Source organism: Limulus polyphemus, unplaced genomic scaffold (assembly GCF_000517525.1).
Source record: "Limulus polyphemus unplaced genomic scaffold, Limulus_polyphemus-2.1.2 Scaffold1647, whole genome shotgun sequence".
NCBI lineage: Eukaryota > Metazoa > Arthropoda > Merostomata > Xiphosura > Limulidae > Limulus > Limulus polyphemus.
Window position 1 is genome coordinate 48,741 of NW_013667257.1, and position 15,854 is coordinate 64,594.

At 32.4% G+C, this 15,854-nt stretch overlaps 2 protein-coding genes across 2 annotated transcripts in view; both read left to right on the plus strand.

The window, feature by feature from the left end:
- Nucleotides 1-8,921, plus strand: part of LOC111087024 (dynein heavy chain 7, axonemal-like) — a gene marked incomplete at its 3' end in the record, with an annotated part of 30,227 nt that extends 21,306 nt beyond the window's left edge. The window contains exons 4-6 of the mRNA XM_022392134.1: nt 4,010-4,193; nt 7,891-8,046; nt 8,805-8,921. Coding sequence (XP_022247842.1) covers nt 4,010-4,193; nt 7,891-8,046; nt 8,805-8,921 — 457 coding nt within the window. The remainder of the gene's footprint in view (nt 1-4,009; nt 4,194-7,890; nt 8,047-8,804) is intronic.
- The window catches only part of LOC106464421 (dynein heavy chain 7, axonemal-like), a 187,785-nt gene continuing 180,845 nt past the window's right edge, over nt 8,915-15,854 (plus strand). The window contains exons 1-4 of the mRNA XM_022392135.1: nt 8,915-8,972; nt 11,103-11,344; nt 13,296-13,374; nt 15,020-15,244. Coding sequence (XP_022247843.1) covers nt 8,931-8,972; nt 11,103-11,344; nt 13,296-13,374; nt 15,020-15,244 — 588 coding nt within the window. The 5' untranslated portion in view covers nt 8,915-8,930. The remainder of the gene's footprint in view (nt 8,973-11,102; nt 11,345-13,295; nt 13,375-15,019; nt 15,245-15,854) is intronic.

Here is a 15,854-nt window from a genome sequence, read left to right on the forward strand (position 1 = left end):
AAAATAAATGTGAAAAGATAAGAAGTTTAAGCTTTGATCATAAATTGTTTGGAATTTTGGAATCAATGCTAACAGAACTACACCTTTTATTTTGCATTTTGCAGTATTTTCTTTCATTATACTTTGATAAATTTCGTATAACCTGAATGAAAGTGTTAATGATTCTTTCTTGTAGGGGTGGGAAAAACTTCATGAAGTTTGAGATTTGTAAGGTAGGATTTGTTAAAAATAGTGAGGTAATGGCGTTCCGGCCAAAAAAAAAAGGCAAGGGAACACCGTTTCCACACCACTTCACCACTACTTTCACTTTTCATTATCTTCACCACCTGGCCGTATCTTGTTCTACAAGTTTTTGTCTTCCTCTAGTCTCCATTTTGCACTCCATGATTTCCTATAAGTGGATGAGTGCTCATTTTTTTTTGCTTTTTATTTCCAGGGGCCCTTTTATGCATTTTAGGATCCTGCTTTGTGGCAAGTTTGCCTGACCAGGTGTACTTCTTCTTAAATCCACACTGTTAGACCTGTGAGTCGAGTGCACCCACTGTTGAGATGGGGTGTTCTGCAAGATCACTTATAGGTATTATTTGTGGTATTTTGCTTTATAAAGATGTTTGTCTGTACCACATGCTCATGGACTAACATGAGTAAAGCAGATGAAAATTTCTGCCCATCCCTAATGATCCATGTATTGTAGGTCAATGGATAGGTCTGCTTTTCAAAGTAAGGTGTCACAGTCAACCTTTGCACTGTCTCTGGTGTAGTGTTCCTCCAGACTCTTGAATGTGCTGTGTTCCCCTTCTACTAGTGGAGTATGGGAGTTCTTCCCACTTACCATTTCCTACCTTCTAGAGTGGTGGACCATAGAGGTTTCTTCCTGAGTGTGCTCAATCTCATTCAGTTGAGAGTAGGGCAGAGGTGTTAAACACTCATAATATCATGGATCTGATGTACAATTCCAGATGCGTCAGATGATGGACGATGCATTCTGCCAATATACAGTTTGTCCCTCCAACTGAGTCACCCTTCTTCCTACTGTTCCCGGATGTTGTTTCCTGGCAAATATGGTGATGGTTGGAGCTGGACCAGCCACGTAAATCCTCATATGTGTGGCTGGGTACCCTTCTCCTACTGCAGACTTGATGACACATTCCCAATGCTGCATGGTGATAGACTGTAGATGCACCCCCACTTTACTGTTCACCTTCCTACTGTCCCTTGGATGTCAGTTCCTGGTGGATATGGTGATGGTTGTGTTGGACGTGTACACATGATGATGCAGATCCTTGGTAGGGTCATTTTCCCTACCAGTTCCCATATTCGAGGTGAAATGTAAAGGACTCTGCTTACTGTGGGCCAGATATCCCTATCACAATTTGACTGGTGTTGATTGAAGTCGATCTCCCATTTCTGGTCCAATGTGCCCTAGACACTCTACACCTGGGATCCTATAATTTGACATGTGTGTGGCTGGGTACCCTTCTCCTACTGCTGTGCCACTTGGTGATGGACTGGAGATGCACCTCCACTTTGCTGTCCCCTAGATGTTGGTTCCTGGTGGATGTGGTGATGATTGTGTTGGATGTGCACACACGATGCTGCAGGGAGTTCCCTCCTGTGATTCTGCCTTTATTGCAACACATTTTCACATGTGGGTGTTGCCTTCTCTTTATTCACACACCCCATGGTCTTCCTTTGGGCACTTTCTAAAGGGGGGGTCATCTTCTCATTGGACTCTCCTCCAGCTCAGTGTGAGATTCTAGCGATTTGTGAGAGTAGTTAAGATATGATATTGGAAGTTAACATTTTTGAACCCTGAAAATGTATAGCTGATAGATACCTCTTCTCACATTTTGCACATGACCTCCCCAATTCTGTTATGGTTTTGTATGTACTGCCCCTTCTCGAAGTGATTATTGGATTCATGGAAGAGAGGGCACTAGTGATGATGATAAGAATTGTGTTGCACTCCTGTTAGTAGAGGGTTGCTGCATGAATGATATCATGTAGATGTCTCATGTGAATGAGGGTAGATGGGAGTATCAAGGCTAGTTGCGAGTAAAATGTTTTTGCATATAGAGGGCAGTGCAAGTCAAGAAAACCATTTTCAATGTAAGAAAATGTTAACATTTTTTATGCAAGAAGAAGAAGACATAAACAATTCTTTCATATAATTAATGTCATTAGTGGCTTAAATAGTTGCCATGAGAGACAGGCTGCCCAGAGGCTAGTAATAAATTCAGATCAGTGAGCTCTAGATACTACTGATTACCTCAGCCCAAGTCAGATGCTGTTTTAATTCTAGTAAATGTCTTAGATCTTATAGAAGGTCATGCCATTTATAGGAAGGGATTTATAGTTTTCAAAAGTAAAAACCATGAAAATGTGACTGCATTTATTGATACCTTAAAAAACTCCTATGAAAACCTACCCCAATACAATGTTACTATGTATTAATCAGAATGGTCATACAAATGAACAAGTTACTTGAGATATTGACAGAAGAGCCATCAAAATATTGAATGACCTATAAGATTCATCTATATAATAATAAATAATATCTCTTGCCACCAGATATATGGGTATATTTCCAACTCTTTAGGTTGCTACAAAGAATCAACAGCACCATGATATAGGTTTAACTACCAGTTTATAGTTGGGCAGTTGTAAAAAGAACATGTCTAAAGATAAAGAATATTATTATAGAAACAAGTGTAGATTTGTTAAATTCTACTCTACAGATCAAGAATAAAGCATTAAAAGATAGACAATAAAAATATAAGGAGTAGTGGATCCTTAAAAAGACTCATTACTAACTTAGATTTTTGAGTTGAAGTATAGTGAGGGAGATTAGCCCAGGGTATTTTATGAAAATTCTGTTAGAACTGAGGGCTAGTTTATCATCTAATCTGAAGAGATTATAGAGGATGCTATCTCTTCTATGATTGAAGAGCATAATAATTTACTGATAATTAAAATGACGTCAGAAAGCATTTATGGGCCCTTAAAGCAAGTTTGAGAACATACTTTCACACAATATCATATTTATGCAGGACTATTGAACAACCACCTAGGCAACTTTCTGGATCAATAGAGATGTATCTAAGAAAGAAATGAATTCAGAAATTAAAAGACTGCAAATTCTGACAATGCATGAATCTTCTGTGGTAATTGTGGAGAAAAAAGTACAATGCTTTACTTTTCTGTTAGCTGTAGGAATCAGCACATAAACTTACACAATTGCTTTCATTTGTTAGTAAAACATAAGTACCTAGATGCCTTGTCCAGAGTACTATGAATGTTTTTACTGTATTTAGTTAAAGAGGTTGGCAAAGTGAAGTAATGATTACAGCATACCCATGACAAAATTCAACACATGATAAACATTGAATGATTTCTTGACAATGTCTTTTGGATTGTGCAATTCCCTGTGTTATAATCAATATTAGAACATGTATGCTCTGTGCAGCTCATAAAATTACATAGAGAGCATGGTAATGTTAGCGGTAACTTAACAGTAAACTTTCTGTGACACTCAGTATCTCTTGATCTCCACAAAAATGAGAGATTCATAGACCTAATGTATAGAAGGAAAGTGCAGTGATTTGTAAAAAGTGGAATGAAAGAGACAAAAAGTTAAAGCCTGTTTATTGAATCAAGGGAAACTAAAGGACACAGACTTAATGTTCCAAATTCAGAACTTAAAAAAAAGAAAATAATCTTGTAAATAATAAATAAATTCTGTGGGAGAGTAAGATATGTAGTATTTGCATACTACACCATTGATATGTAAAATCTAAATAATGGGTTCTTTAAGAAAACAAGTTTTTATATCTTTAGTTGCAGAAAATGTAGGAAGACCAGAATATTTCTTGCAATTCTGTTTATAAAGTATAGATTTGGAATTTTTTTGTTTTATGTTGATATAATAGCAGTAGGGAAAAACTGAAAAAATTGACTCAAATTATGATGTTTACAAGACATTAATAAGTAGATTCTTTTCTTCTTTCAGGTGGTTTACAGCTGTACAAAATATAATTCATCAGGGTATCAAGCGGAAGCATGTTCCACCTTCTACTAACCAGCTGCATCTACAATCTTTTTTTGACAATGTTGCAATGTTAATGACTCTACAACTCCAATCTCTCTGCAAGTTGTCTGTGGAAGAATACACTGAATTTTTATGTACATCTGAGGTAGTTATGTTAATACTTGCCTAACATATTAAAGATTGTTGCTCAATTTACCTTTAGAGTGATATGGTTTACCCCATTTTCTAATCGTACATGCATAAACCATACTAGATTTTGTAATATTTTTTATCCTTTGTAAATATATATATATAATTAATTTTTACATAAAGGATTGATAATCTGTGAAAGAATGTTACCAATAATACAAAAAACGTTAAAAAAAGAACATTTTAGTTATAGATGAAATGTTTTATGGATATCTCATTGAACTGTGTTAAGTACTGGACCTATAGCATATGAAGTTGAATGTAAAAGTGAATGGTGTGCATTAGATGAATGAAGAGCAGAGAGCAGCTTTCATAGCTTATTAAACTGAACCTTTATGTATATACGTAGCCATATGAAATTATTTCATAACAACGATCTATACATAAATACCCAAGACCTGATGAAGGGCTGTCACCCGAAACATTGTTTTCATGTTTTATCAATAAAGTTATTTCAATTTGATGAGTTTTTCACCATTATTTTATCTTCTATTTTGCATTTTGTTATTTCCTCACCAATGTAATTATTTTATTACTAGAACTAATCATTCTTTCATCTATGTCATTGATATAAATCAAAAAGAGCAAAGGCTCGAAGACTGAGATTTGAGGTATCCTACTTGTGACATTAATTCAGTGTGATTGAACTCCATTTATAACAACCCTCTTCCATCCAGCCACTCATCTATCCAATTAGCTAACTTATCCCCCACACCTATAGGGATAATATTTTTACAATCATTTTATGTGTCATCTTGTCAAATGCTTTTTGAGAATCCAGATACACCATTACCCTTATCAACATAAGCAGTATCCTTGTCAAAGAATGTCAAAACATTTGTTAAGAAATTTTCCCTTAGTGAAGCCATGTTGAATATCCAATAAAATTATAAACTTTGTTAAATGACTTTGCAAAGCATCTTTTATCAGACTTTCCAAAACTTTTCCCACAGTTGATGTAAGACTAATAGGCTCATAATTACTGGGACAATTTTTATTACCTCCCTTAAAAAGAGGAGTGACATGTTAGCTAACTTACAATCCTTTGGCACCTTCCCACTATTCAAGGACTGATAAAAAATAGTAGCAAGAGGCTCACATATCCAATCCTTAACCTACTTCAGAATCCTTGGGGAAATATCTGGTCCAGGAGCCTTATCATTCTTTAAACTTCCCAATGTTTTCTTAACAATCTCAGAATTAATGCAATCATTTTTTCAACCTTGTTTTTCTTCCATCATCTGTTCAAGATGAGTAATACTGCTTAAATATTCATTTGTAAAACCTGACAAAAATGCAGAATTTAATAACCTAGCCATCTCGTAATCATCAGATACAAGCCTTCCTTTATCATCCCTCATCGGTCTTACCCCAATCCTACTATTCTTTTTACCCTTAATCTATTTAAAGAAATCCCTATTGTTAATTTTTACATTTTCATACAACCTTTTCTCATACATCCTTTTTGATGTCCTAATTTCCTGTTTGACCAACTTTGTTAATCTTCTATAATCTTAGAAATCTCTCGTCATACCAGTCAATTTATATTTTTTAAATATGTGATGCTTTTCTTTAATTTTATCTCTCATACCCTTTGTGAGCCAACCTGTTTTTTTTTTACTTGCAGCCACCCTTTTCTTTCTTAAGGAATATCTTTATGTAATTTTTTTTCCTATTAACCCTACAGACTATCCTATCCACATGCCTTGTCATGGAATCACCTATAACTATAACTTCTTAAATTTATCATCCACCTCCTTCTCTGACCTTTTTGTTTTCCTTCCCTCCAATAGTTCCTCATTTACACAAGCCAAGGGATGAAATCTGTTGCTCAATAGAATAGACTCATTGCAATTAACTCCACTACTTTTAACTCTAATAGTACTCTTCTTAATTTCCTGAAGGTCATTTTTAGCTGATGTATCCCTTGCATGTAAAAGCAAAAGCTCCTGTTGAAATCCTGCTGCCATTTCCCACAGTTTACACTTCTCTTTATCTATGATAGCTATAGGCTTAAATCTCTTGTGGCTTTGTATGTGCTTTAGTCTTTTGAAACGCCTCCTCAAGTGGCTGGCTTTAGTTAGTAGAAATTTGCTATGTAACCTTTGCCAACTTATTTACAACATTTCTAAGATAAAAACATTTCAATTATAAAATTCACCAAGTTATCATTGTTTTCATCTCTGAATATCAAAGCTAATGTTTATTTACACTATCATACACTTCACATAAGATTTGCATTAAGAAAAAACTAGAGGAACTTTGATTTACACACAAAGAGAAACAGTCCTAAAACTTTTTTCTGTAACTTTCACTTCAACAAACGTTTACAAACAAGTAAGCAAGTGCAAGAATCACAACACACTACTAAGTATATATTTTTAACATAAAAATATAAGTTGAACTATAGAGATGTAAGCTAACAACTTTCAGAGAAAATGAAAAACAGGTTTGTTTACTCTCCCAAAACATTTTGTATATATATATATTTTTTTTTCTGATTGTTTCTCCTGTATGTTTTTAACTCACTTTTAAATCTTGTAAGTTTAATTAGCTTAAAGCCATGTTCTTAATTCTTATTCTGACTTCTGCTAAGACAAAGCAGTCTTCCACTTACTTGAAGAATAACTTCTAGTTAGTAGGGTTCATTTCTCTTTTGTTCTTTATTACATGACCTAAAATAATGTCATTCTGTGTATATCATATAGTTATCAATGACCAAACTTGATTGCCTTGTAAAACAAATTGTAGCTCTAGTACATCCCCATGTTATTTCCTGAGGTTTACCACAAAAAAGGTATAAAACCCCTCATAACATTTTTCATTGTTTACATATGAGTTTCATTTACAAAATAACCATAGGAAAATTTCTTTAAAAATTACTTTAAACATTTGTTTATTTAGTATTGTAGGAAAATTTCCTTAAAAGTTACTTTAAACACTTGTTTATTTAGCATTGTAGGAAAATTAGTTCCAAGCATTCTTCTCTATGTGCTAAAAATACTTTTCTCTGTTCTTTGTGAATAATTATAAGCACTGATGAAAGTTAGTCAACTAATCTGAGCACAATGCATATGGGTCTTAGACATACACCTTAAATTACTACCTTGCAAATCATTTTGTACTGTTTGTGTTTACTTATGATGTTCATTAAAATAACAGATCTTTTTTTTTTCTTGTTTTTTTTAAAAAGACTTCAGATAAGATCAAAATTTAGAACCCATTAACTTTAAAATATAATACTTTTCCTCACCACATATACATAAGAAGAGAATGAACCCAGCCATTTACTACTACAATTCAAATCCTTGGCTGTCCCAAAATATGTATTGTAAAAATTGAGGGCTTAAGTACAGTAAGCAGTTACTTTTAGTTGGTAAACCTTGGACTATAGGAGGCTGCATTTTAAAAGAGATACACGCTTGCATGCCCATAGAACCTTCATGGATTTGTTTGCATGTGTCTCATAAAAAATTGTTACAGAGTAGTTAGAAAACACTAAGATTTTTTTCTAAACTTTTGCAAATAAGTTTGTTTGAGGCTCTGTAGACTAGATAAGATGCTGTCATCCAGTAGGTTGTGCAAAAATGTCTGTGTTTATCTATATATATGTATATATATAGTAAAATTTGTACATATGTTTTTTGTTTCAGGAAAGTCACATATTTATTATAAGATTGATTGCAGTTGGACAGCAGATCAAACTTGAACCAACTTATCATGATTTTGAAACAGTTTTGCTGGATGTCTTTGATTCTTTGCTTCATGCTGTTAGCATAATTCCTCGAGTTGAAAATCGTCTGAATACAGTATGTTTTGGTTTTCAAGTATCAGCCAGAGACAAATTAGATGACATAACAAACACACTTGATTAATCAATTAATGTTAAGCTCTTATCTATACAAAGTAGAAGTCTCTTTAACTAGAAAGGTATGAAACAACTGTTACAAGTTTGTGTTTCTACTCTTGTGTTGCATCAATGATAATCACAAAATAAAACAACTTAAAAGATACTAGAATAATTCCTTGTGCAGATTGTAAAAAATATGTGTTTTAATAAATAAACTTTGATGTATCTTAAGCATCAGACTTTAAATATGTTAAGACGTCTATGCACATATTTTTACAGGTTTATTCATCTTTCATTATGTATTAAATCCTTTCTCAAAATATTGTTCAATTACGTTTTTGGAATTCTGAAAATTATATCTCTTTTGCCATCTAGAGGTTTATTTCTTCTGATGTTTATTCATTTTAGTAGCTGTTTTGCAGTATTTGAAATTAACAGTAATGTATAGTGTCAAAGAATGAGACCATTCATATTCCATCCCACATTATTAATTATTAATTTTATCAATACACACACTTTTTGAAATAATATATTTTCTAGGTCAAACAAACTTCTACATGATTATCTACCTTTTGAATATCACAAAAAGTAAATGGTAAACCTCAGATATACCTTTGAGGCTTTAGTTTTAATACCTCTTACTATGATTTATACTTGAATCTATAAGGTATTTCTTTCATATCTCCAATACTTTTTTTTATTTTTTTGTATAAATAGGAACATACCAGAATTCTAGAATCCAAATCTCCACTTCAGCCTGTTATCTTAGAAGAAATGATTATCTCTCTTAAGACACAGATATTAACTGTTCTCAAAGAACAATTCCAGCATCCTCAGAAATACATGAACAACTTTAATAAGTATCTTTATATTTTAGATGGTGAGGTATGTTTTCAATTTATTCAAGTAAAAAACTTATTTGCATCACTTGATCAGTAATCATGTTATAATATGAAGAATTAATAGTTTTTTTCTATATACTAAATTCAACCATTTTATATTTGATTATGATGGTAAACTATGTGCTAATAGAAAAACTGCTTATGTTTGTGCTGCCTTATATGTTACTACCAATGGTGCAGCCAGGTACAAAATTTTGTATGATCCCGGAACAGTGATGGATGGGCAGGACGTGTACAATCCATTTGAGACAAATTACAGGAGGTTAAAAACAAAAGCTCTACATGTGAATTGTTCAGACATGGGAACCATCATGCAGTCTTGCCCAAGCTAACCCATGCCTATAATACTGATTACTACTATCTGATATACCTATTCAGCACTTGGGGAGAAGACACAACAGCCCTTAGAAAGTGACATACAGGGAACATATCCAAATGCCAAACCACCAATATCACTTCAAGGAGAGCCCTAAGAGTTTGTTAGAGATCAATAAAGTAGTATGTAAAACACACAGGGGCCATAGGGGATAACATGGGAAAATAGATTTAAATGTTGATCCCTCAAGACTGTCTGTAGGGACCCTGAAGGTGCATGCCAAGTTTTGTTGAGATGACTTCCACAGGGTTGTCATGAGGGGTCAGATCCCAATGCCTACTCCACTATGACACTACCTAGGGGACCATAAGGATGCATGCCAAGTTTATATGTGAAGAGTAGATGCACAGATAACATTTCTGCTTGATATTATATACATATAGATGAGGTAGACATTTAAAAGCATTCGTAAAATTAATAGATGTTTTACAAATATTATGATTTATAAGTTGTTCTATACTTACTTATAATTACAAAAAACATACACAATCATTTCCTGAAAACAAACCACAGTGAAACTGACTGAATTATGGATTTCTACCAGTCCCCAAGCCCAGTAGGCCAGCAGTAACTTTATAAACTTACACTGCTAAGTTCGTGGGTTCAATTCCCCATAGTGGACAAAGAACATGTAGCCAATTGTGTAGGTTTGCACTAAAACAACAAGAAACTTTCTATTATATTTTTTATCAAAGTTTTTTCTGTCTTGTTTTCATAGGCTATTATTATTAGAATTTTTTTGCTACAATGTGTTTTTTTCAATTTAAGAAAATGTATTTCCGATAGGTACTTACCTCCACTCAAACAATTCCCATTCTTCCTCCCCATGACTGGTGTTCCTCTTTTAGAACCTGCCAATTTTGAAAGGGAGGATCAAGAGGGAATAGCAGAGGGAGCTAGTTGTGCCACCATAGGTGGTGCGATATTATTATTGGAGAGTAGTAACATGATATGTACATGTTCAGAAATTGTGTGAAATTGATGAGGTATATAGACTGGTGCAATGATTGCAAAAATGTTTTAGCAATGCTTAGAGGGCAGAAGAAGATTGAGATAGCTTTGTGTTAAAGGAGTAAGTACCTATCGGAAATATATTTCCAGTGTATGAAAAATGTTAACTTTTAGACTTTGGAAAAAAATAATTTATTTTCTCATATTTTGAGTTGATAATTCTGTGTCTGAATTTTAATAAACTCACGTTGATTATTGATTCAAAAAGTTATTTTTTTATTTGATGTAGTAAAACATTGTATATGATAAATTAAACTTTTTTTTTTACTTCTTCATACAGTTTTCCCATAAATATATATTCTGGAGATATAATTTGCTCTTTTATTTACATGATTAGAAATGTATAAATACTTTTAATTTGACATTTTATTAAGTTTATTAGAATATTGAAATTTTCCATAGAAATCATGAAGCTGTTTTTTTCTTTAAAATTTCAAAAACCCTGTTATATGATATGTGGATCTTTGATTTGCATTTCCTAGCACTGAACTCATTTTTAAGAGTTTGTTTTTCATCTGTTGAAGTGTTCAGTTAAAGATGTTAGTAAAGTTGTCAAGAAAAGAACAAGGCGTATAACAGAAGGAAGTCATAACCACAAGAGTTCAGGCTATCATAAGATATGCTTTAAATCTGTAAATTTTCTTTAAAAACAATTTTTTAATGATAACATTTTTGATGTATTCTTTAACTTATGATTTTTATTTTCCAATAATGCATCATCATTAGGCTGAAAAATCACTAACTAATATGCTTGAGTCTGAGAGCAGCTTTGAAGTGTGGAAAAAACAGGTTTCTGAATATAAATCTTGGATCAACAAATTTATGTACACTGCAGACAAAATAGTTGATCTCGGAATGTTCCAGTTGGATTTTCAGGAACTTTATGAGTCTTTAGCAAGCCAAACAGAGAGCCTTTTGGAAAAATTATTGAATCACATCTCAAATGAGCAGCAGGAAGAAAGTAAAAGGTAACACTATATAAAGCTAAACACAGATTTTTTAAAGTTATAAGTCCTAATCTAATCTGTTTATCAACAGCAAGCATAAAATTAGAAGGTAGTAGATACAGATTTATAAGAAAATTGTTAAATAAAAAAGTCTGTAACATTGTATATTCCACAGTAAATGATAATTCATACTAAGAAATAACTTCATTGTTAAGTCATCTGGTTCATAATCTTATCTATTTCACAATAATCACTGTATAAAGAAATTAATAACTTTTCAAGTTGATAAGCTATCTTGACATAAAGAAGATAGCAAATATAAAATGGTGCATAGATTGTTAAGTCATATGCTTGTAAAATCTGTTACACATGAGCAGACATAAAAAAGGTTGCAACATAGACTGTGTTAATTCATCAGGCTGACAATCTTCACTCATTGTCATGAGCTTATATATAGAAGAAAGTAACAGGCAATAGATTATTAGGTTATTATTTTCTACAAATATTGAAAAGAACTAAAACGTAACATTGACAATTTGTGAAAAACAATACTAAAACTCTTGTCTGACCCTTAAAAAAGATTACATATGTTATTAGTCAAAAGTAAGCCAGCTATACAGTTTAGAACTACATGTATTATTACAGACCATAACTAAAGTAATTTAAAATAAGATACATTAATGAAAACTATCCAGTATTAGAACTGTCAAATATACTTAATGTTATAAATCAATACACTAGAAAATGAAATCCTAAAATAATTAGATTGCTGTTTATGATTTTTTGGCCATAAAACTGAAACTTCTTTTAATTAATAAATAAATCTTCTCTCATGGTCACAACTATAACCTTTTTAATTTGGTTATTTATATCACCTGGAGCAACATGATAATAATAATACTCTTACATGATGACTGAAAATTTTGTACAGTTGAGAAAAGCCTAACTAATATTGATGCTTTAACATGTTTGTCACTAATGAAGTATTAGTGTGTTAGTCATTTCTATTATTTAGGTACTAGTGTACAGATAAACAATCCCTTAGTGTTATACAATGATTATGTGTGTTGCCCTCTTGTGAATGGCAGAAAAAATATTTTTCACTAAAGTTTCAATCTACATGGCCTGAGATTTCTGCAGTAGCTTGTTGTGGTTACCATTATAGCTACAAGATGTCAGAGTTGTTCAGACGTTTTATTCTGAATAAAACTGCAAGTAATTTACAAGCTTCTGATCCAGAGTCATTTGAGGAGGATGAAGTAGATAGGGATAGTAATTATGAGCATAGTGATTGTGAGTCTGATGATAAAAGAGACCTGTAGTGTGCAGTCCAAGTTAGTGTTCAAGCTGATTCATCTGTAACTGACACTGCTGATCCAGACACTGACAGTGACACTGAAATGTCCAAGCTAAATGTGTTAGTCCAATTTATATTTCTTTTACTGCACAGCCTCAACTGGTTACAGGTTTGCTGCAAAAGGCTGTTCCAGTTGGTATTTTCAAACTGTTTGTGATGGAGGATATTGTAAATATTATAGTTACTGAAATGAATAGGTTTGCTGAACAGTTCTTGGAATTGAACCTTCTGTTTTTGATGCCTCTTTGACACAAGTAAACAATATAAGTCACTGTACATTATTGGCTTAGTGCATGTGTTACAATTACTGCAGCAGCAAATGTCTTAAGCCACATGTAACACTAACTACACTATATTCACTAAAGGCTTAGATACTTGTGTTTGAAAACATGCTTGACACATAAAAAACACCATGATTTAATGATTTCTTTTTAAAGAAAAAAAATAAATATTTTGATTATACAGAAGTGAAAAAACTAAAAAATTCAGGCAAATTGATTGCTATATGTTCAACATGTCATTCTTGAGTCTTCTTCAGAAACTATCAACTTTTCTTTTTGTTTACTTTTATTTACTTTTGTCATGGCATTACCTGTGTAAATTTTTATTTTCTAGGATTTGTGACGAGTACAAACAAGTTGTAGATAAAGCCTTATCGATACCAAAAAACACTCAGGAGTTGATGATCTCTAAGGTAAGAGATGAAAATATTATTGATATTTATTGTATATCGTTTTATTAAAAATTTTTATACAACATATAATGAATTCAAGATATCAGAGAAATAATGTGTGCATCTGAGCTGATAATTTATAGAGAGTTGTTATAGTTTCTGAATGAGTTATTAAACTGTGAATAAAACAAATAGTGTTTGGGGTCTCATTAAAGAATGTTCTGATGTCACAAAGCTTTCATTACATAACTCAGTGATTTCATTATGTATATATATATATATATATATAATTTAAGTGCAAAAAGGGGCCCATTAGTCCATCTGGCCATTCCATTCACTAAAGTAAACTTTAAAATAAAAATAAATACTCAAAACCAGCCTCTATCATTCACATATTTATCAATGCTTCCCTTAAATTCCATTAAATTAATTGCCTCAACCACATCTGAAGGCAACCCATTCCAAAGGCCAACCACCCTGTTAGAAAAATATAGCTGTCTTAGTTCAAGTGACTCCCACCTTGCCAGAATTTATTTTTGTGTCTCCTAGCTTTACCATTCTCATAATTAAGCACGATAAAAAGATAATGTAAATCCCTTAAGTCTCTATGCCTTAATCAGATCCCCTCTAACTATTCTTTTTTCAAGAGAAAGAAATTTCAGAGATCTTAACCTCTCCTTGTATGACCACCTATCCATCTTAGGCACCATCCTAATAGCCCTTCTCTGAACAATTTCCTAAAATTGAATGTCCTTCCTAAGGTAAGGAGACCAAAATTGAACAAAATATTCTAAATGTGGTCTAACCAATCATCTATACAATGTAATTATAACCTCTTTAGACTGGTATTCAGTATTTCTGTAGATGCAACCTAAAATTGTACTTGCTCTGCCACTAGCAACAGCACATTACTTGTACAGCTTAAGTGACTGATCAACTTGAATACCAAGATCCTTTTTTTTTTCATAACACTGTTAAGGTTATTCCCATCAAAATTGTACTCATAATTCAAATATCTCACATGCATTTATTTTAATTAAATAGCTATATATATGCCATTTATTCAACCAACTCACTAAATGATCTAAATCCTTTTATAAAGCAACAGCATCCTCCTTACAGCCAGCAACACTCAAAACCTTAATATTGTCATCAAATTATTAATCATTCCTTCATTTATGTCATTGATAAAAATCAAAAAGAGCAAAGGTCCTAACACTGAGCCCTGAGGTACCCCCCTTATGACATTAATCCAGTTTAACTTAACTCCATTTATAAGAACCCCCTGCTTTCTTCCATTCAGCCAGTTTTCTATCCAATGAAACAACCTATCCATGCCTACAGAGATCATTTTCTTAACTTTATCAAATGCTTTCTCAAAATCCATTTACCACATCCACACCCTCATCTACATAAGCTCAGTTCTTGTGACCAAAGAAGATATAGATTGGATATTCTCAGGATTTTTGGTATTTATAAATTTTAACTCATTCTAGAACACCAAGAACTGTGTACATTGATATCATCATTTGTGTTTATTACTATCGTTTTGATATTATCACAACCATAGCAATTACTATTGTACTTTTGAATTTTTAAAATAAATTATGGAAGTTAAAGATGATGCTCTATTATAATGAAATTAAACCTTGATTTTTTTTCTTAGGCATTTGTTGAAGATGTGAAGAAAAACAAACTGCCACAGCTAAAAGATGCCTTAATGGAGTCCTGTCATCAAATATCTTACATTGTGGAGTACCTTCCACTTTCACCCTTAGAAATCCAACAAAATTCTGAAGCATTTCAGTGGCAAGCTGGTATGGATGAAGTCTTCATTAACCACCATGCTATTATACAAGAAAAAGAAGTTGAATTTCAAGAAGCCCTAAAGGTTTTTATGCTTATGGTTTTGGTAATTCTTAAAGTGGATAGTTCTGGTAATAATTGTTCAATTTAGTGTAAAAATGTTTAATGTTTTTTGTAGACTAGTTAAAAATACTTTTAATTAATGTTTCATTCATAATATGTAATATTGGGTATGCATGATATTGCATCAGTTTTTATAGACTATAAAATATCTCTTAGATTCAGCACTTCAAAAAATTTAATTTTAAAAAGTCTGTCTTAAATTCTTTTGAACTTTTGAAGTGTACATGCAGCTAGCATGAACCTCAGTATACTATTAAATTTTTAATTTACTTTTCTTGTAACTTCTGTGGATGCATTTAGTATCACCTGTTTTCAGTTATCAATATATTTACTATCTCGGAAGTGAATATGAACAACTTCAAAGAGTTTGCATGTTGTGATATTGAAGTTAATATAAAAATATTTGCATATACTAGATAATAAACTCATTATTACACTTACATAAGAACTGCAGTTTTGAGCTGTATCGTATATATATACACCTGGAAAAAAGTTAAGCACCCCCAAATATTTTTCAGGATTGCTTATTGAAAATAAGGTTTAATTTTCATGATGTTGAGCAATGTTCATAA